At 57.0% G+C, this 21,020-nt stretch overlaps 2 protein-coding genes across 3 annotated transcripts; one reads left to right on the plus strand and one right to left on the minus strand.

The window, feature by feature from the left end:
- Positions 1-4,707: 4,707 nt before the first annotated feature.
- GPR3 (G protein-coupled receptor 3) lies at positions 4,708-7,874 on the minus strand. Its single transcript, XM_004603493.2, has 2 exons — positions 7,743-7,874; positions 4,708-6,718 (listed from the first exon to the last, which is right to left on the minus strand). Exon 2 carries the CDS (start codon positions 6,711-6,713, stop codon positions 5,721-5,723), a length of 993 nt encoding a protein of 330 aa, XP_004603550.2. The 5' UTR covers positions 6,714-6,718; positions 7,743-7,874; the 3' UTR covers positions 4,708-5,720.
- An 8,888-nt stretch (positions 7,875-16,762) lies between these two features.
- On the plus strand, positions 16,763-20,660 carry CD164L2 (CD164 molecule like 2). 2 transcript variants are annotated; one of them, XM_055140102.1, is made up of 6 exons: positions 16,763-16,935; positions 17,207-17,371; positions 17,468-17,539; positions 18,025-18,069; positions 19,836-19,980; positions 20,390-20,660. In XM_055140102.1, the coding sequence occupies exons 1-6, from the start codon at positions 16,851-16,853 to the stop codon at positions 20,394-20,396; spliced, it is 519 nt and encodes a 172-aa protein (XP_054996077.1). In that variant the 5' UTR covers positions 16,763-16,850; the 3' UTR covers positions 20,397-20,660. The 2 variants fall into 2 exon arrangements, with proteins under 2 accessions (XP_054996077.1, XP_004603549.2); XM_004603492.2 differs by lacking the exon at positions 20,390-20,660 and having other exon boundaries at positions 19,836-19,984.
- The last annotated feature ends 360 nt before the right edge of the window (positions 20,661-21,020 follow it).

Genomic DNA, 21,020 nt, shown 5'->3' on the forward strand with positions numbered 1-21,020 from the left:
TGGTACTTCATGGTGATGTGGTGATGGGGCACTTGCCCAGGCCCAGTCGTGCTGGGGGTCAGCAGGACCACCCTGGTGGTGCAGGACGACATACAATACCTGGTGTCACGAGCACAGTGTACACATATCCCTTTTACAGATAAGGAAAGGACCCAGAGAGACGCAGTGACTTAACTAAAGTCACGCAGCAAGTTGGCAGCAGGCATGGAAATAGAAACCCTTATTTCCAATGCTCCAAGGGAGCAGAGGACCCAGTGAACCAGGGCACAAAGCCAGGGAGACGGGAGCTAAGAGACTAAATCCAGAAACTGCCTTTCCGGTCAGGACACAGGCAAGGCAAAGGGGAAGTCAGAGCAGGCCCAGACTTAGGTATTTGCAGGAAGCCTGGGGGGCTCCACCACTCCCCACTGTCACGGAGGGGACCACCCGAGGTGGGCTGAGGGGATTTCACCCCAGCCTGTCAGAAGGTGACACGTGAGTGGTGTGCCGCGTGATGGGCCCCTGGGGTCTACACTCAGGATCTGCTCACAAGGCCTGTGAACATGCTTAGGAGCGCATGGAAGTGTGTGGATGCCTGTCACGTGGCTGGTTTGTATGTGGAGAGGCGGGTTCGGAAGTGCCTCTGCGTGCATGCCACGTATACTGGGTTTCTTCCTGAGTATTCTTGGCTGTGTGCAAGAGTGGTGTGGCACATGGCCACGTGCATGCCTGGCGCCCATCATCCCGAGAGAAAGATGCAGTGTTCCCTCTAGCCCTGGAATAGGGGTGACCTGCCTGGCTCCAGCCAGACGCCCGCCCCTGCACACAGTTCCCCAGATTCATTCCACTCGGCCAATTTGCAGCCTCTGGCTCCCAGCTCCCCAGAAGGCCTGCAGCAAAGTCAAGGGGCTGGTGGCCAATTAGCGAGGGGGTTAATCAGGGATCTGGGGACCCCCGGGGCGGGGGGAGGGGGGTGGGAAGTCAAAGGCAGGCACTGCAGTTGGCAGGAGCTGGAGCTGTTTGTCAGGAGGTGGGGGAGGGGAGAGCTTGGCGGCCAGGTCCTTCCATCAGTGCTGCAAACCCTGGACCTGTTTGTGGGCTTCCGCGGCTGAGCTCTCAGCCTCGGGAGCCTGTGCTGAGTCAGGCACACTGTGTGCAGAAGGGCACGTATGTGCACGCACTCTGCCCACCTGCATGCAGAGGCGACCTGGCTCCGGGTCCCTTCTGTAGACACATGTGCAGGGTGGCGTGTGGGGGTGCAGACAGGTTCAGGTATGCGAGCATGTCTGGGCCATGCACACGCGCGCTTGCGAGGGACCTTGTATGCATGCATGAGCAGGGTTGGTGCAGGCAGGGCCGCTCTCTGGCTTGCAGTCGTACACGTGGAGTCAGCATCTGTGTCCACGTATGCTGGTGTCTATACATGCATGTCTGCGTGTGCCTGTGTGCTCTCAACACCCCTGCTGCCAGTGTGTGTCCGTGCACACACTCCCACCTGCACACCGTGCTCAGCAGGGGGGGATGCCGAGCTGCTGGGGCTGGAGGGCTCCAGGCTCCGGGAGAGAATCTGGCAGACGAGTCTTGCCGCAGCCCCCGGCCCCGGGAGCCTGTTTTCCAGCCTGCGGAAGCTGTGAGCCCGTGAACTCATCTTATATTAATAGCTGCTGTCTCCTCACTTATTGCAGGGAGAGGCGGTCACGGCCCCGCTGGGGGCTCAGCACTCGGGGCTGCCCCCTCCCCCACACAGGGCCTGGGGAGGGGGGAGGAGACATGGCCCCCCCTCGCCCCAGAGCCCACCCCAGAAGGAAGGAAGGCTCCTCCCCCAGCCCGGGGAGCCCCCACTGCTCGGCTCTCACTCCAGGGCCTTGGTAGCGGGTGGGGTCAGGCATGGGGGTTGGCAAGCTGGTAGAAAGAAGCAGAGACTAGGCGGCTTGCCCACCCCCCAGAAAACACAAGCACTCGCGCAGACGTGCACGCACACACCACACACACACACACACACACACACACACACACACACACACACACAGCCCCAGGCTGAGCACCAGATGAGTCTGGGGCTGAAGGAGACAGGCTCCCATCTGAGGGATTTGCCCTTGTCCCAGACACTGCCTTTCTCCCTGACCCCCCCCCCCATCTGAGGAGGAAGGAGAAGACTGCCCATACTTGGTGGGGACAGGGGGGTGCCCAGTTCCTGCTCTGGAAGGGCTCAGCCTGGGGGGAACGTGATAGGGACCGGGAGGAGGCCCAGAGCTCAGACGTCCCCTGGCCAGAAGAGGACCTGTGGCTCAAGGGGTAACGCTATATTCCTGGCATGAACAAGGCCCTGAGTTTGATCTCCAATTCCACACAGTCCCTGGAGGCCCCCAGCAGCACCTCCCAGCCAGGCTGAGTAGTTCTGAGCCCCTGAGCCCCTGTAGATCATGGAACAAAGCAGAGGACCTGTATGGGCCCGGGCTGGGGTATGAGCCCATATGGTATGAGCCCCCATGCTCTTGCCTGCGGGGCCCTGGAGCAGGACCTGGGTGGGAAGGCAGGGGTCACATCCCCTTTGTGGTCTAGGTGAGCCCCTAAGGAGTTTGGGGGACAGCAAAGAGGCTTTCTCTATGCCTCTCCTACCAAAGGCCTGGGGGAGAGAGCCTGGGAACCCTCAACTTTTCCCTAGCCTAAGGCTCCTCCCATACCCATTTTTCTGCCTGCCCTTTGTGTGGTGCTCATGAAATCTGTTCCATCACCCCCAAAAGGACCACTTGGAATTAGATGGGGCTGGGTTCACACCCAGCTCAGGGCAGGAGACAGGACAAGGGTTAAAGCACTTGCTTTGCATGTGGCTGACCCCAGTTCAGTCCCTGGACTGCCACCGCATGGGCCCCTGAGCGCCACCAGATGTGGCCCCAAGCCTCACCCCTCCCCCAAAAACAACCAAACAGATCCTAGTTGAAGTCCCAGTGACTTTAGGTGAATGAGAGAAGGGGAAAAACCTCTTAGAGAGGAAACCTCTCAGCAGGGCTTCTTGCACACCCTCTTTGCAAGCTCAGCCACACTCCCCGCCATTCTGGTGCGACAGGTCTCTGGCCCTCAGTCTTTTCTTTTTTTTTTTTCTTTCTTTTTCTGGCCTTCAGTCTTGAGGATTGTCTCCCCAAGACACTCTGACCTGGTCACAGGGACAGCAGAGAGAAACCAGGCGCCAGGCCTCAAGGTCCATGCGGGGAAATGGGGAGAGCAGGCGCCCCCAGGAGGCCGTGTTCAGCCAGCCGGGCAGGGACCCTGAGGTGGGGGTGCTTTCCCAGGGAGAGAGGAGGAGGCTCGCCCTGGCCACCCCGTTCCATGCCCGCAGCATGGCTGTGTGGGGCTGGTCCAGGTCTGCACCCACCTCTGAGCCCACCCAAAGCTCACTGCCCTCCTGGAGCAGCAGAAATGCATTAGCTGCTGGGGTGGGATTCTAGACACCAGGCCCAGTGCTCTGGCCGTGGAAAGGGAGGGGCCTGGCTCCCCTCCTGGAGCTGCCAGGGCAGTGTGAGCAAGTGACTGCTCTTCTCTGGGCCACAGTCTCTCCCCCTGTACAATGGGCAGGTGACAGAATACTCCACCCCTGAGGCTTAGCCCGCCCGGAGCCTTGTCCAGCCAGGTTCCTTTTGGTCACACACTGAACCTGGGGGTGGGAGGGGCCACACCTGGCTCTGTGCTCAGGGATCACTTCTGGCAATGCACAGGGGAGCATATGGGGTGCCAGGACTCAAACCACGTTGGAACATGCCGGTCAAGTGTCCTAATCCTGGTACTTTCCACCCAGGTAAACAGATTCTGAAATTCTCCCTCCTGACTCCCTCACATAATTCAAGCTGTACTCAAGAGCATGTGTGTGCAGCGGACATCACTCCCTGAATTCTCCCAACTTCAGAAGGACCAGATTTGGCCGGAGAGACAGCACAGCGCGTAGGCACTTGCCTTGCATGCAGCACTTGCCTGTCATGCCTTGCATGACACTTAATCCCAGTGTCACGTATGGTCTCTTGAACCCTGCCAGGAGTGATCCCTAAGCACAGCTGAGTGTGGCCCAAAGCCCAAAATCAAAACATGAAGACAGAAAGACCAGATTCTACCCAATGAAGCCATGAGCTTTGAGGATGAACCCCAACACAAGTCAGGATCACACTATCCTGAACTCCTTGCTCAAGAAGTAAGACGAGAGGAAGAGCACAAGTTCTAGAAGGATCTTAGCAGTCTGAACTCTGGCTCCAACAGTTCCTAGCGGTGTGACCTTGGGTTAGTCACTGACCTGCTCTGACCTGCTCTTAACCTCATTTCCTCACCTATGAAATGTGCATAGGTGGGTCCCCAGAGTTCTCATTAGGCATAAATGAGGTAACGTGTCCTTCACGTCACACAGGGAAACCTAGCCATTACTAAGTAGGCTGCCATGTTTGGAGCAAATACTTCATGTCAAAGCCCCCAACTAAGGTTATTGTGGGTAGAATATGTGTACCCTCGGTCCCAAAAGGATCCAGCACCCTAGTCCCTGTGACACCCCAGAGGGCAGGTAGGTCCTGGCCTTACAGCATTTGGCTCTGAGTCAAGGGGCCCATCAGCTTGGCACCCTGAGTCCTGGTGGCCTGCGCAGTCACCCTTCACCCTGGATCTCCAGCTCTGTGGATTCTCCAAAAGACACCTTAACCTGGAGTCAGACCACACCACCCTCCCTCTCTTCCCATAGAAGACAAAACATGGTTATCACAAAATCATTTTTTATTGTGGGCTGGGCCAGGGACAGGAGTAAGGAATGCACTAGGGACCATACCCCAGTTGGCAGAGGGGTCAGGTGTTGGCTCATGCCCTGGCTCCTCAAGGGCACCGCAGGGTGAGGCCTGGCCCCCAGGCCATGGCTGTGGCGCTGGAGTTGAGGCAGGAATGGGGTTGGGGTTTGCACGTCCTGGTCCCGGCTGGTTGACCGGGCTGCAGTTCCCCAAAATGGCCACCAGAGGGCAGCCGGCCCCCAGCGTAGAGGAATTCTTGGTTGCTCAGGTGATGGCTTCTTAAAAAAATAAAAAACCAGAGGCTGGTGTGGTCCCCCAGCAAGCCCGCAGGGGGCTGGGCCTGGGGAGAAGGCTCTGGTTTCTATGATCTCTTTGATAAAAAATAAGCAAAAAGAATAACAAAATACGTGGTTTCTCTATCTCCCATTCCCCCTCTAGGAACTGAGGTCAGATATGGGGGTGTGGGACTTAGGAGGGGGAGGGGGTACCCTGGAATGGCCTGGATTTCAAGGTGTGGGTCTCTTTTATTCCCCTTACCACCCATAAATAAATAAATAAATAAATAAATAAATCATAAATAGATACTCTGTATGTGTACATATATACAGATCCATCTTTCTTCTAGCTGAGGTCTAATCTCTCTGACTCTTCCGCTTTCAAACTCAAAAGTAAAGTGACATGGTCAAGGTCAAGGAAGGGACAGGCTCAGGGACTTGGAATGGCACTGTAAAATACCCAGGCAGCATTCTAGAACTGCAAGCCAGCTGGGCTGCGGGACATTTTTGAGTGGAATTCTGACCACTTGAACATTCTAGAACCACGGGGCCAGTGGGCCCTGCAGGGTTCTGAACAGCCTCCTGTGAAACACCCCATGTCCTAGAACTCCAGAACCAGCTGGGTCTTGGGGGGTTGGGACAAAGCCTTGGAGGACCTAATTTCCTGGTATTCTGGAGTGATCAGGGCTGAAGGTCACCAAGGGTCATGCCACTAGACATCACTGGGGGAACGGGATCGGAAGTGGATTTTGGAAGAAGAACAGCAGCAGCAGACGGCCCACAGCACCTTCTGCACGTCCTGGTTGCGGAAGGCGTAGATGATGGGGTTGATCATGGAGTTGTAGGTGGCAGGGAGCAGGGTGAGATAGGTGTAGAGGGGCGGCGAGTGGGCGTCACCCAGCAGGCAGTAGACGGTGAAGGGAAGCCAGCAGGCGGCAAAGGCGCCCAGCACCACGGCCAGTGTGGCGATGCCCTTGCGGGTGGCCACGTAGTGGGAGGCGGGCAGCAGGTGCCGCTGGAGGGCAATCTGCTGGGCATGGCGGCAGACGATGCGGCAGATCTGGGCGTAGAGCTGCAGCATGATGCCAAACACCATGAAGAAGGCCACGGCCAGGACCACCAGATGGTTCTTGGAGAGTGGGTACACCACGCCGCACGTGACCGGGGCATCCAGGCAGTTCCAGGCCAGCACGGGCAGCAGCCCCAGGCCCAGGGCACTGCCCCACACGAGGGCCAGCATCACGTAGGTCCGCATCACGGTGGTCTCCGAGTAGTAGGTGAGGGCGTTGTACAGAGAAAGGTAGCGGTCGACTGTGATGGCCAGCAGGCTGCCGATGCTGGCCGTGAAGGCCATTGCCAGCACACCGACCAGCACCAGGCTCATCTCCGCCGAACCAATGCAGAAGACAGCGGCAAAGTGCAGGACCAGACCCAGGCCTGCCAGTAGATCGGCCACGGCCAGGCTACCCACCAACAGGAACATGGGGGCACGGAAGGCGGGAGTGCCCACGATGATGGCCACCACCAGCGCGTTCTCGCAGGACACCAGGGTGCCCGAGATGCACAGCACCACGTCCCAGGCCCTGGGTGAAGGCAGCGGTGCTGCGGGGCCTGTGGGTCCCTCTGCTGAACCCACGCTGCTCAGGTTCACGCTTCCTGGGCCAGCCGAGAGCCAGGCCAGGGGGCTGCCTGCACCCCACATCATGGTACCTGTAGGAGAAAGGCCCGTGAGAAGCCGGCAGAGCTGGGCACTGCCAGGAGCAGGTGAAGGTGACCACAGGCTACTGAGGTCCTTCAGTTTCAGTGGCTGGGTCCCCTTGCCTCATCCCAGGATCCGGGCCTAGAACTCCTTCCCTTGGTGCTCTCCCAGGCCCAGGCTGACTGGCAGTCTCCATGCCAAAGGACCCCCTGCCTCTCCCCCTTCCTTGCGGTTCAAGGGTCCGGCTGGCAGGGTCCCACGTGTGTAACCCAGGAGAAGTCTGTGAACTCTAGAAGATGGGGGGTTGGGGGGAGCTCTAGGATCCAGGAGATGCCGGGAAGGCTCCGGACTGGGGGAGGGAAACATCTCATGACTCTGCTCGCTCTCCATAGGATGACACTCAATTTCTGAGGCTTCCTCAACCCCTCACGAGCTTCAAGATTGCTCCGCCCCTCGGGAATGAGCGTGAGCTCCCGCTGCCCCCCACTCTGTACTCTTCAGCTAACAAGCCCTGGAAATTCGTACCCCTCCCGCCACCCCAACACACACGGGCCCAGACTTCTGTACCTGGCAGTCCCTCTTCCCTCCCGGACTTCTGGTGTTGAGAGTGGACACCCCCCCACTGCTGGAAATCAGACCCCTCTTCTGCCTGGACACCGAAATCTTGGGTCTGACCCCGCCTTCTGCTCGGACGTCTGGACCCCCAAGAAGTCAGACCCTTCCTTCTGCCCCCGGAGCCCGGGGGCCGGTGGCCCTAGCAGCCTCCAGCTGGCCCCGATCGCATCGCTGACGGCCGCCAGCGCCTCCTGGGCCTCAGGTGCCTATACAAGTGCTCACGCCTCGCCAGGTCCCCCAGATGATGGTTCTAACTACCCTGACACTTGAGTCCCCGCCTGCAAGCCCCAAATCTGACTTCGCGGTCTCGACCTCCGACCCGGGTCAGCGGCGGGGAGCCTCCCCGCGGGCCCAGTGCTCCAGCATCCCTCAGGCTCCTCCCGGAGGCCGGGGCCCCGCGGCGCAGGTGCCCGCACTCACCTCTCAGGAGCAGGTGCGGCCGGGCCGCGGGGAGATTCTGCTCGGGTCCGGGCTGCTCCGGGCGTGTGCGCGGACCCCGAGAAGCCCCCGCGGCCGCCGAGAGGAGGCGTGAGTCACCCCGCCCCGCCCCGCCCCCGGCCCCCGGCTCCCTGACGTCAGCGAGGCTCTCGGCCAATGGGCGCGCCCGCCGGGGCGCAGCGCGCGGTGCGCCGCATAGTAATGAGGCCGCGCGCCGCCCGCTCCCCCATTCATAAAAAGCGGCCGCGCTGCGGCCCCGCCCCCTCAGGCCGGCCTGCGCTGTCCTTGACGCCGCGCCCTCTGCGGGCCGGGGCTCCCGGGCGCCGGTGGGAGAGCCTGGGAAAAGTCGCAGGGGGCTTGCAGGGGACCTGAGGGAGGGATGGGGGGAGCGGACAGGGGGCCTGGGTGGGCTGTGGGGTGATGGGACCCCGGGCTGACAGAGACAAGTCGACGACTTTCAGGTGACGGAGTTCCAGGGATGGGGCTGAATGGGCGTCCCCTGTGAGGATGACGGGGCTCTGGGGTGACGGTGACAGGAGCACGAGGGAGCAGAGGTGGGTGGCAATGACGGTATGTGCGGTGACACGATCTGGGGGATGGCGGAGGTGGGATGCTGCTGTAGGAAGGGTAACCTCAGGGCAACACAAGCGCTGCCAGGTGACTCTGTGGCATGACAAGATCCAGGAGCCCATGGTGGCAGTGGGAAGGGAAGAGGGAGTGACCCCGTGCTGGGACTTCAGGTCACTACGACCCTGTCTCCTGTCTCAGGCACTGAGGTGACAAAGTTAAGTGAAGCAGGTTTAGGGTGCTGGAGAGGAGATCTGTGCTCAAGTGGGCAGGGCAGGGGTAGGGGTCTGGACCAAGTGACCTGGAGGGTCAATCCTGCCAGGGCATATCCTTTGGTGCGGCAGGGCCAGGACAGAGCCGGTGACCAGTGACGTCACTCTGTCTGCCCAATAGCGTGCTCACAGCATGGGCTGAGGGGACCTGGCACAGTTTCAGAAACTGAATTATTTATTGCAGGATCTGGAAGGCAGGCAGAGTGGACAGTGGGAACACTTCCCTGAAGCAGTGGGGCACGGATCCGGGAAGAACCTGGAAGCAGAAAGCCTGGCAGCTTAGTGCCCAGGGCTTCTCTGAGCCCCGCATCTTAGCATCCTCGCGGGACAGGGCATGGGGGAACTTCCTCACCCCCAGCTCTGCCTTCCTGATCTAGAAGACTCTCATCTCCCCAGCCCACCCTCCAAAGCTGTCTACCCCTCCAGCCTCCCTCTGCTCTCATCCTAGCTAGAACCACCCAGACCACAGACACAGGGGGAGGGGGGAGGGGCGAGGGCTGGGCAGGTGAGGGTCTGAAGCACACCCCCCTACTCGCTACTCCTGCCAGTGCCACACTACCACAGACCCCAGACAGTGAAGGAGGGACCAGCCAGTGGCTGACTACGTAAGAAGAAGCGAGTCCTGGAATGGGGACAATGACGACACTGTGGTTGCGTGTGTTGAGCTAGGGGTGCTGTGTGGGTGATGGTGATCAGGAAGGCAGACTGGATTCAAAGGCTCAGTTCCTGTCTGCCTGAGCTGGCTGGTGGGCTGAGTGCCTTAGCTCTCAGTGCTGATTTTTTTTTTTTTTTTTTTGGTTTTTGGGTCACACCCGGCCATGCACAAGGGTTACTCCTGGCTCATGCACTCAGGAATTACTCCTGGCAGTGCTCGGGGGACCATATGGGATGCTGGGAATCGAACCCGGGTCGGCCGCGTGCAAGACAAACGCCTTACCTGCTGTACTGTCGCTACAGCCCCCGGTGCTGATTTCTTGACTAGGGTAAGGATAGTGCTGGTGCCCACCTCTGAAGCCTGCTGGGAAGGGCCTGGTAAGCCAAGAACAGGATGTGTTGGTGCCAAGGGCCCCTCTGTCAGGAACACGATCCCTGGCAGCCACACACAGGGGGGCAGGTGGGCACTGAGAGTCTAGGAATGGTGACACCTCCTGGAGAGAGACAGAATGTTGAGGAGGTTCCTTGGAGCAACTCACTATCGGAGGGCCTGGGTCCTGCCTGTCTCTGCCTAGAACCCCTTCATATCACTCAGATCTCTGTGCCTGTCACCCCTCCTGAAGCAGATAACTCAGACTATCTCTCCCCTCCCCAACCCTCTCCACTCCCTGTCCTTGATTTGCTATTGTTTAAAGCACGCAGCACCCCTGAAATGAGGTTTGTTCGTGTGCTGGCTGTACTTGAATCTGAGCTCCAGGTGGGTGGAGATGTTGCTCTGTTCTTCGTTGGGAACAGCACCCCGTGCAGAGCGACCTTCTACAAAGATTTGCTGACTGGGAGATTAAACACAACATCAGGCTGGAGTGATAGTACAGTGGGTAGGGTGCTTGCCTTGCACACAGCCAAATCTGATTCCATCCCGTATGGTCCACTGAGCCCTCCAGGAGTGATCCTTGAGCGCAGAGTCAGGAGTCAGCCCTGAGTACTGCTGGATGTTACTCCAAACTAAAACAAAACAACCCCCCCCCCCCCGGGCTGGAGCGATAGCACAGCAGGTAGGGCGTTTGCCTTGCATGCAGCAGATCTGGGTTCGATTCCCAGCATCCCATATGGTCCCCCTGAGCACCGTCAGAAGTGATTCCTGAGTGCAGAGCCAGGTGTAACTCCTGTGCATCGCCGGGTGTGACCCAAAAAGTAAAAAAAACAACAACAACAAAACAACCTCCCCCCTGCAACAGAGAGAGACAGAGACAGAGACAGAGAGGGACAGAGAGAGACAGAGAGACAGAGAACAGAGCAAACAGTGACTTGTGTATTAAGGAAGATGGGGGCATTAGAGAGGGTATGTATGCCAGGGCATCATCTCTTAGGCTCAGGGATCCATTTCTTCCCCGTACATTCTCAGACAGGGGCGAAGGCTGCTGGGAGACTGGCAGCAGAGAGACTTGGGTGTGGCAGATAGACTCTCTTCTGCTATTCTGAGCAGCAGTCACAGATCTTGTTTTCATAGTTTGTTGGGACTTTCACAGAAAGTCTGTACAATTACCACTGATAAAGTCACTGCAGAGGGGCCCAAGAGGTAGCACAGGGGTAGGAAGCTTGCCTCACAGGCAGATGACCTAATTTTGATCCCTGGTACCCATTATGGCCTCCTGAGCCCCACCAGGAATGATCCCTGAGCACACACAGAGTCTGGAGTAACCCTGAGCATAGCTGGGTGTGCTCCCCCACAAGAAACAGTCACTGCTGGGACTGGAGCAATAGCACAGCGGGTAGGGCGTTTGCCTTGCACGTGGTTGACCCGGGTTCGATTCCCAGCATCTCATATGGCCCCCTGAGCACCGCCAGGGCTAATTCCAGAGTGCAGAGCCAGGAGTAACCCTTGTGCATCACCAGGTTTGACCCAAAAGCAAAAAAAAAAAAAAAGAAACAGTCACTGCTGAGTCCTTACTCCTTTTCACTGATCCCACATAGGCCTTTGCAGCTACGCTGACTCCATTCTGCTCTCAGGCTTCATTTGCTGTTTTCTTTGCATCTCCCTCTCAAACAGGCCATATTTTTCACATCTGTGTTTGGGTTCACTTTCCTTTGCATAATCCAAGGAATCCTAGATTGTGACCAAGTCAGTTGTCTTGCTACCCCAATGGATTCTGGGGTGAGAGAGATAGTACAGAGGGTGAAGCACCTGCTTTGCATGTGGCTGACCCGGGTTCAATTCCTGGCAATACAAATGGTCCTCTAAGCCCCACCATGAGTGTTGCCTTGGTGTAAAGCCAGGAGTAAGCCTGAGCACTGGTCCAAACTAAAATAAAATGAATACTAGTGGGTGTGGCTCAGTGGGAAAATGTGTGTCTCATGTACGTATAGCCCTGAGTTTGAGTCCCAACTTCACAAAAGGGGGGAAATAAAACAGGAGGGGTCCTGGTGTGAAGTACAGAGATATATGCTCTTATCCCCTTTGACTAGTTTTCTTCAAATTTCTGTCTCAGGAGGCCAGAGCAATAGTACAGTGGGTAGGGTTTTTGCCTTGCATGCAGTTGACCCAGGTTTAATACTTGGTATCTCCTATGGCCCCCTGAGCACTGCTAGGAGTAATTCCTAAACACAGAGTGAGGAGTAAGCCCTGAGCACCACTGGATATGCCCCCACCAAAAATTTCTGCTGAGGTTGCTTTACGGCAAAGAACATGGATGATGCTGCTTGTGCTGAAGTAGTTGTTGGCCAGAGCTTCCCAATCCAGGGAATTACTGTGTTGTTCAGGATGGAGCTGCAACTCTGGCAGCCAGGGAGGAAGAGAGTGCAGTGACAGTGTCTGATCTGAGAAACTCAGGAGCAGATACACACACACACACACACACACACACACACACACTTACTGCCCATCCAATGATGGATTGTCCCAAGACCTGCTGTTGTGAGGCAAGAGTAACCCTTATTGTGGCTGGAGCAATAGCACAGCGGCTGACCCGGGTTCAATTTCCAGCATCCCATATGGTCCCCCAAGCACCGCCAGGAGTAATTCCTGAGTGCATGAGCCAGGAGTAACCCCTGTGCATTGCTGGAGGTGACCCAAAAAGCAAAAAAAAAAAAAAAAAAAGAGTAACCCTTGTCTTCTCTCTCTCATGCATTCCTTTAAAAAAATATTTAAAATTTTTTATTATAATCCCATGATTTACCAATCACTGTATCACAGTCACAGTCATACCGTTGATCATCAATTTCCTTGAGCCGGCACCAGTAACATCTCCATTTGTTCTAACCCTGAGATTTTAGCAGCCCCTCTTTACTTGTTCTTCCCAGTGGTACTGCATTAGAGGCTCTTTCAGGGTAAGGGGAATGAGACCCATCATTGTTACCATATTTGGCATATCAAATATGCCACGGAGAGCTTGCCAGACTCTGTTGTGTGGACAGTATGCTTTCGGTGCCTTGCTTGCCAGGTTTTTGGAGAGGGAGAAATAGGCTATAAGAGGTCGAGCGGCCGGGAATTCGGCCCCCTGCTTCCAGGAGCGTTGTTTTATAGTTTCTGGATGTTGTCCATTGATGGGATTACACGGCACCGGGGGCAGTTTGTGGGTGTGGCTGCCAAGCTACTAGAAAATGGGGGATCTGGGTGGAGGAGGCCCAGTCCCGATCCGAGCAGGCTTGGAGATCTCAGCCTCGGGTCCCACACAGCTGGGTTCCTCTGCCAGTTCCTTCATGCGTGAGGCTCATCTGAACATGTGGAGAGGGGCCTTGAGCATGGCTGTGGCTGGGTTCCAGAGGTCTTTGGCTGCTGGGGCTCTGATCGGGGTGGGGAGGGAAACTCAACCCGCCCTGCTCTGAGGGGCCCTGGTGAAGACAGCCAGGCGCAGGGGCAAGAGACTCTGCCAAGCTGATTCAGGCATTAAATATTCCAACACCAAGTCCACCACCAGTGCGCCCTTTCCTCCACCAATGTCCCCAGTTTCCCTCCCAACCCCTTGCAGCACAAATAAATTTACTTCATATTGTTTGTTACAACATGAAGGAATTATAAAAGCTTAGATGAATAAGAGTCCATTTGTGATCATTATTCTATCTCCCAATGATGTTACTAAAGTCGTCGAGGATGTGCCGTGCTGGTTGGTGCCAGCTGAGCCTCCTGGTCATTGTTTTGGCTCACTGAGCTTGGTGGACTGCTCAACGTCTTTCCCATCAGATTTGCTGCGATCCTACTGGGCTGACAGGACTATGAAATTTTGCATTCTAGGAGCTATAGTTCTAGAACAATTTGCTGGTGTGGCAACTTGACGAGGTTCGGTTGTGGAGCTGAGCCTCTGTGTTGAGGGTGTCGGGTGTGGCTGCAGACTGCTGTGCCTTTATGCAGAAAGGGGAATCTGCGCGCCCCCATTCTGAGAAGGTCCCAGAGTTGTCAGCCCAGACCAGTCTACCTGGGATGATATGGTGGTATCATGTTCTTTTGGAGATGTGACTCCCCCCTTCTGTCCCCATTACATCCTTGCTTCGCTCCCTCACATTCCCGTCCTTCCTTGTCACCTCCCAGGGGCAGGTCAGCATCCAGTATTTGCAACAACCTGCCTAGAGAAGCAGAATTAATTTTCCCCCAAATTGCACATTACGTGGCTGTGAAGCCAGGTCTGCAGAGGTCAGGCTGCCTGGTACCAAACCCTGAAGCAAAAGAAATACTGACCATATTTAGGTTCTGGCAGAAGTAGGAGTTATCATCCCTTCCTGTAAATTTGTTTCTCTCCAAAAGACCAATAAAAGTTTTCAGAGAAATGGGGAGGTGGGTCCAAGCACAAATTATCTGCCAGGCATGGTTCAAGACACAGAGCACAAGCAATGGACAAAAGCCATCACCTTTTCTTTTGAGGGGAGCAGATTCTGGGGATCAAACCTAAGGCTTCCTACATATAAGGTAAGTGTTTTACACTGAGCTACAGCCCCGCCAACCCTACCTTCCTCTTGAAGCTGCCATTCTGACGGGGAAATGAGCAATTAGATGCTTAATATGCTGTTGAGAAGGAAACCCTCGGAGGTCTCCAAGACTAGTGGGACAGAGAAATATGTTCACGAGCAGTTACAGGAGGCTCCAGAAGCCAGAGCTGGCGCTGAGGCACAGAGAGGAAGGACAGCCTTTGACTACTTTTGGAGTCTGCCTTTACAGGCTGGCCCACAGGTGTGACTGTGTGACCCGGTGGGTGACTTCCGGCTGAAGTCTGCACCTGGGCTAACAAAATACAGGTCCAGAGGGTTAAGACATTTGTGGAAACTAGCTTAAAAAGCAGTAAGTAAGGGCCAGAGAGATGGATCAAAGATCTAAATGCATGCTTTGTAGGGGCTGGAGTGATAGCACAACGGGTAGGGCATTTGCCTTGCACGTGGCCAACCTGGGTTCGATTCCCAGCATCCCATATGGTCCACTAAGCTAGGCCAGGGGTAATTCCTGAGTGCAGAGCCAGGAGTGACCCCTGAGCATCGCTGGGTGTGACCCAAAAAGCAAATAAAATAAAATAAAATAAAAAGTAAATGCATGCTTTGTAGACCCATGCTCCATTTTTTCGGCACCACATGGTAAGTACTGAAGTAACCCCAACCTCCCACAAAAAACACAACCCAAAAGAAACTGCAAATAAGGGAAAGGGACAGCTCAGTAGCCAAGTACCTGCTTGCACGAGTGAGAGTGTGAGCTTGAGACCAGCGCTGCACCAAGTGCAATTCTGATGACAACACTGTTGGTAGTGTGGCCACACCCACAGTGCCACAGCTCGAGTCCTGCAACTAAAAGTATGTGAGTGCAGAGGTCAGGTGGTCCCACCAGTGAGGTCTGTGAACAAGATGTGCGGGAGCATCATAACTATGGAGACACCCAGCAAGTAACCCCTCGCCTCCCCAGGGGATACCAGGAAGAGGAGAGTGAGCGTTATTAATTGCTAGGAGCTGCCTAGCAATCTAGGAGTTATAGTTCTAGAACAATTTGGTGGCTTGGCAGATTGATGAGGGTTCAGTTGTGGAGCTGAGCCCTCAGGTGTGTGGGGTGGGGTAGGGACAACCCCAGATGCAAGAAGTGGGGGGTCTGGGTGAAAGTGGGAGATTCTAGGTATGCGTGACCATGTTTGCGGGGACTCCTGTGGAGAGGAGTTCGATTCCTCTGCCCCTCTTGGAGAGCCCAGCAAGCTACTGAGAGTATCCCACCTGCATGGCAGAGCCTGGCAAGCTACCCGTGGCATATTTGATAAGACAAAAACAGTAATAAGTCTCACAATGGAGACGTTACTGGTGCCCGCTCGAGCAAATCGATGAGCAACGGGATGACAGTGCTACAGTGCTCTTGAGAGCAAAGCTTTACAATGAGACCCGGAGGTTCAGTCCTGGGTCTCACACATACAAGGCAGATGAACCACTGAGCCCTAAAACGTGTTTTTCAAACAGGACCTGACAAGAGGGGAGCAGCTATGATGCCTTCAGAAGACTTCACCTGGGCAGGTGTTGGGGCAGGTGCCAGGGCTGCAGCAAGGCCCATCTGTCCTAGGAACAATGAAGCTGGTGATTTGTCAGAGGTCAGGTGTGTGTGTGTGTGTGTGTGTGTGTGAGAGAGAGAGAGAGAGACAGAGAGACAGAGACAGAGACATAGAGAGACAGAGTCAGAGAGAGACAGAGATAGAGACAGAGAAAGAGAGAGACAGAGTCAGAGAGAAGAGAGAGACAGAGAGACAGAGACGAGAGACATATAGAGTCAGAGAGAAGAGATAGAGACAGAGACAGAGAGACAGAGACAGAGAGACATATAGAGTCAGAGAGAGAGATAGAGACAGAGAGACAGAGACAGAGAGACATATAGAGTCAGAGAGAGACAGAGACAGAGAGACAGAGAGACAGAGACAAAGAGACAGAGACAGAGACAGACACAGAGACAGAGACAGAGAGACATATAGAGTCAGAGAGAGACAGAGACAGAGAGACAGAGACAAAGAGACAGAGACAAAGAGACAGACAGACAGAGACAGAGAGACATATAGAGTCAGAGAGAGACAGAGACAGAGAGACAGACAGAGACAGAGAAACAGAGAGAGACAGAAAGAGACAGTAACAGAGAGACAGAGACAGAGAAACAGAGAGAGACAGAGACAGAGAGAGAGATGTGTCCGTGTGCAGATGGTGGGCTGAGAGAAGGGTGCAGAGGGAAGGGTGCAGAGAGAAGGATGCAAGATGGGGAAGGAGGTGAAGGGGCGCGCTGGAGCAGGGTCAGGGGCCGGGACGAGCAGCAGGTGCGGAGGTCATGGGATGCGACTCTCCTGCCTCAGAGTCCGCAGAGATGAAATCAAATCCAGATGTTATCGCTAACTCTGACCTCTTCGGTGCCGCAGTTCCGACACCTGGGAAGCGGGTCTAAGAACTTCAGTTGCGTGCTCGCAAGCTCCCCCCCAGACCCACTCTGTCCGCGCCCCACCCCGCCCCCGCAGGTTGCGTCACTCACCACGCCCCCGTGGCCACGCCCACTCGTCTCTATTCTGTCCCCGTCGCGGGCTCCTTCCCCACTCTCGGACAGAGCCGAGTCCGGAAGGGACGTGCCACCCCAGCTCTCCGCGGACCCCCAGCCCCCGCCCCCGCGCCCATGGCCGCACTGGGACCCCGCACCTTACAAGCTATTTGTGGCGGTTGCTGCTGCCTCCTCCTGTGTGCCCAGCTCGCCGTGGCTGGTAACGGGGGCTGGTTAGGGGCCAGGGCACTCCCCAGGGAGCGCAGAGCTCCAGGGGTGGCGGGTAGGGAGCTTCCGGAAGCGAAAAGCTCCAGGTGTGTGAGGTGGGGCGGGGACAACTTCAGATTCAAGGAGAGGGGCCTCTGGGTGAAGATGGGAGATTCTAGGTGTGCATGGCCATGTTTGCCGGGGCTCCTGTGGAGAGGGGCGCAGGGGAGGCAAGGGAGAGCCTTGCTAGGAGAGGGTCGCACTTGCTCGCCCCCTCATCCTAGGTAAAGGAGCTCGAGGCTTTGGGCGGGGCGCACTCTTTCGCATGAACTTTGGGCCAGCTGTCGTAGGGGGCTGCAAACACCTGAAGCTCTGCGAGCACTGTGTGCAGAGCCAACGGGCTCACAACCTCTCTGGCTGCGTGTGGGAGCAGTGTCATCAGGAGCCAGGTAGTAGTTGCCCTCCTCCCCGCCCCCCATCCCAACTCTGAACCCCAGAACCTCGGCTCCCTCTCCAAACCTCTGCCCTGCACCTTCTCCCACCAGGACACTGCGTGGCCCCAGCTGAGGCCGTCAAGGAAGGTTGCTCCGTCTACAACCACTCAGCGTCCTGTCCAGGTAAGGGGCTCCCACGGCCTGAGCTGAGCTGGAGGGAGTCTCTGAGGCATCAGCAGCCAGAGCCAACACCCCCGCCCCCAGCCCTGAAAGGAGTCGTCTCTCCCAACAAGTGGCCCACTCCCAGGATCCCCTGGGTTTGATTTTCGTCCTGACTTCTTGCTCCCTCGGAAAGATCCTTTCTCTGGCTTCTTTTCTCCTCCGAAATTGGTAACGGAGAGGATAGTGGAGTTAGCGCTTCCAAGCTGTCAAGTGGGAAGGAAGTTCAGAAGGTATCGAGGGGAGGACTTCCCTGGAAGAGGCGGCACCATGGTGCCTTGTGAAGAGAGAGGGCACATCTGCTGGACAGAACTACAGGAACAAGGGCTTGAAAATATGTTGGGTGGTCCTGGCACAGGAGCCCAATCTGAGCCACAGGTCCAGTCTCTAACTTGGAGGGCCTTAGAGAGCAGGGTTCTGGGTTTTTAACGGCGTCTCTGTCTCTGCAGCTGCCCACCACCACCCTACCTATGAGCCGAAGATGGTCACAACAGGTAAGTGCCACCAGGGCTGGGTGCAGGGGGTGCAGGAAAGAGGCCGAGTTTCAGGCACGCTCGTGGCCTCAACCCTTGGACTTCTCCCTCCCAGTCTTTTCCACATCTGTGAAATGGGTTGGCAAATACCTAACAAGAGTCACTGTGAGAATTTTTTGAGGCCCTACAACTCCTGACTCAGTGTCTGATGTGGAGAAAGCTCTGAAAATCCTGGAGACTTGGGGTGACTCCTCAGGCCTCCCTTAGGTGATGGGTGTAGGGCTCAGTCTGCCAGTGGATCTCCACCTACTTCTGCCACCAGGCTCGAAGTGGGGGAGGTCACAAAGCAGGCAAGAACCCCATCCCTCTCTTCCCACTGCCCCTCAGGACAGGAGGTCGCCGGCTTGGCAGGGGTGGTGGAAGAGGCTCTTGGTTAATTAAAGGCAGAAACAGGATCTCAAAGGCTGAATTATTGATGGCTCAGGTCCCGTGGCTTGAGCTCTACCTCAGCTCGGGTGGCTAATTTCTTTTCTCTTTTTTTTGGGGGGGGTTGGGCACACCCGTCCGTGCTCAGGGCTTACTCCTGGCTCTATGCGCAGGAATCTCTCCTGGAGAGCTCAGGGGACCATATGGGGTGCTGGAATCAAACCCAGGTCAGCCAGGTGCAAGGCAAATGCCCTACCTGCTGTACCTGCACTCTGTCCCTCGGGTGGGACATTCTGTCCCTTATTCTGCCCTCTCCCCAGAGGGAAGGGGTGGGGGAGCACTATCCGAATGACTTGGGACCCGTCTGGCCTTGGCCATTTCGCCTTCTGATGTAGGTCACTCCCCTCCTGGCCTCCGCCCTTCTCCTCCCTCAGTGCCTGCTCTGACCTCCCCCCACCGCACCCCACAGGGAGCCCCCTAGTCCCCGAGGGCAGTGGACCTGACTTTGACAGTGCCAGCTTCGTGGGGGGCATCATCCTGGTGCTGAGCGTGCAGACAATTCTCAGGGCTCCCTGAGATGTAACTGTGACCACCACCACCTCCCCCGCTGTGTTCTCAAATCCCTTTCACAACCTCCCTCTATGGGAGGAGACCTGCCTCCCCTCTGGGTCTCTGTCCGCTGCTGCTCCTGCGGGTGCTGGCACCAGCAGCTGAGCCCTGGGCACCTGGCCCAGAGCCTGACACCGAATCCCTGGTGGGAGTTGATGGCAAACTGGCACAGCTGGAAGGGCAAAGGCAGCCCCTATGTCCCTCAGGCTGGGCAGAGGGAAGGGGTGGGGGAGCACTATCCGAATGACTTGGGACCCGTCTGGCCTTGGCCATTTCGCCTTCTGATGTAGGTCACTCCCCTCCTGGCCTCCGCCCTTCTCCTCCCTCAGTGCCTTTCCCGGCTGAGGAAGGAAGATGTGGGGTGAACCTGGTCTCAGGAGTAGGATCCTGAAGGAGGCACCTCAGCTCCAGCTGGGCTTTGAACCTCAAGACCTGGGGCTGAAGACTGGAAACCTGAGTTCTGGGATGGGGTCGGGGAGGTCCCTCCTCATCCAACCGGATCGGAGTGGGACAGGGAGGCTGAAGGGATCTCGTGGCATCTGGTCCTGGCAGTGGGAGGTCAGGGCTGTCTGGGCACAGAGCAGGTCAGCGTTCAAGTCCATGCTGTGCCCACCCTCAGATGCTTCCCACTGCCCTGCCTGGGCTGACCAGCTGGGCTGTGGCTTGAGGCTCCCCGTGAGCTGGTTGTCGGGGCAGGGCCAGATCCTCCATCCTTGGTGGCTGCTCTGACCTCCCCCCACCGCACCCCACAGGGAGCCCCCTAGTCCCCGAGGGCAGTGGACCTGACTTTGACAGTGCCAGCTTCGTGGGGGGCATCATCCTGGTGCTGAGCGTGCAGACAATGATCTTCTTCATGCTGCGCTTCCTCAAGGCCAAGAACAACCCGTACGAGTCTCTGTGAGTACCTGGCACCCCCCTGCCAGCCGCACAAGAGATTTTGCAGCCTTCCCTGGCACCACACCCTGGCCCCTCCTGCCTTGGTGGGTTCCCTCTGCCAGGAACCCGGTGTGGGAGCCACACTGAGCCCTCCCGTCTGTCCCCTCATGCTGCCAGCAGGGAGGAGACTCAGACCCAGTAGGTGAGGGGCAGGCCGTGGGGACCGGGCACTGCCCGGCCATGTGTGCATCTGTCTGCTTTTCCTGCAAGAAGGGGAGTTGCTGGGGGCTCCGTGTGCCGTGTGCTGTGGGGAGGGCTGCCGCAGCCTCTGTTCACAATTGCTCTCCATCTGCTGCCCGTGCTCAGGGGGTGGGGGACGGTCCTGCCTGAGTCTGGGCGCCCACCCGATGCCTCTGCCTGGCCTCCACAGACACTGAGGCTCTTTCGGCCTGGACTCTCCACTGAGGGAAGAGGATGACGAGAGGCCAGCCCACTGCGGGCGTGGGGGTGGGGTGCTCTGACCCCTGATTCCTGGCCGCGCTGGGCACTGGCAGGCTCCACTCCTGCTCTCTGGCCACCTCCCCTGTCAGGGGGCCTGCAGCCCCCCTCAAGCTCCTGCTGCCTCATCCATCTTCCCTCCAGGGGTCTCTGCCTGGCCTGGCTCTGAGGCTCCCTGCCCTTCAATAAAGGATCTCTTTCCAGCCCTGGCTGCCTTGCTGTGTCCAGGGAGTATGGACTGGGGGGGCTGGAGGTGGCCGCTTTCTGCTCCATGTACTTCAGCCAGGACCCACAGTCACCTTTTGTCATAGTCACTCCCTGGAGGTCGGGACTCAGAGAGGTTGATCCTCTGGCTCAAGGTCACCCGCAGGCCTAGACAGAGCTGGGACTTGAATCCTGGTTTCTCTGGCTTCAGACTGAGCAGGACTGTCCCAGCTCCACTGCAAGGGCCCCTCCCTGCAAAGGTCTCTTGCCAGAGCCCTTGGGGTACTCAGATGCCCACCCGCCCTGCCACTTGCCACTTCCCTCCATCCCGGAGAGTCTGACCCCACCTGCCTGCCTCC

This window comes from Sorex araneus, chromosome 5, assembly GCF_027595985.1.
Source record: "Sorex araneus isolate mSorAra2 chromosome 5, mSorAra2.pri, whole genome shotgun sequence".
NCBI lineage: Eukaryota > Metazoa > Chordata > Mammalia > Eulipotyphla > Soricidae > Sorex > Sorex araneus.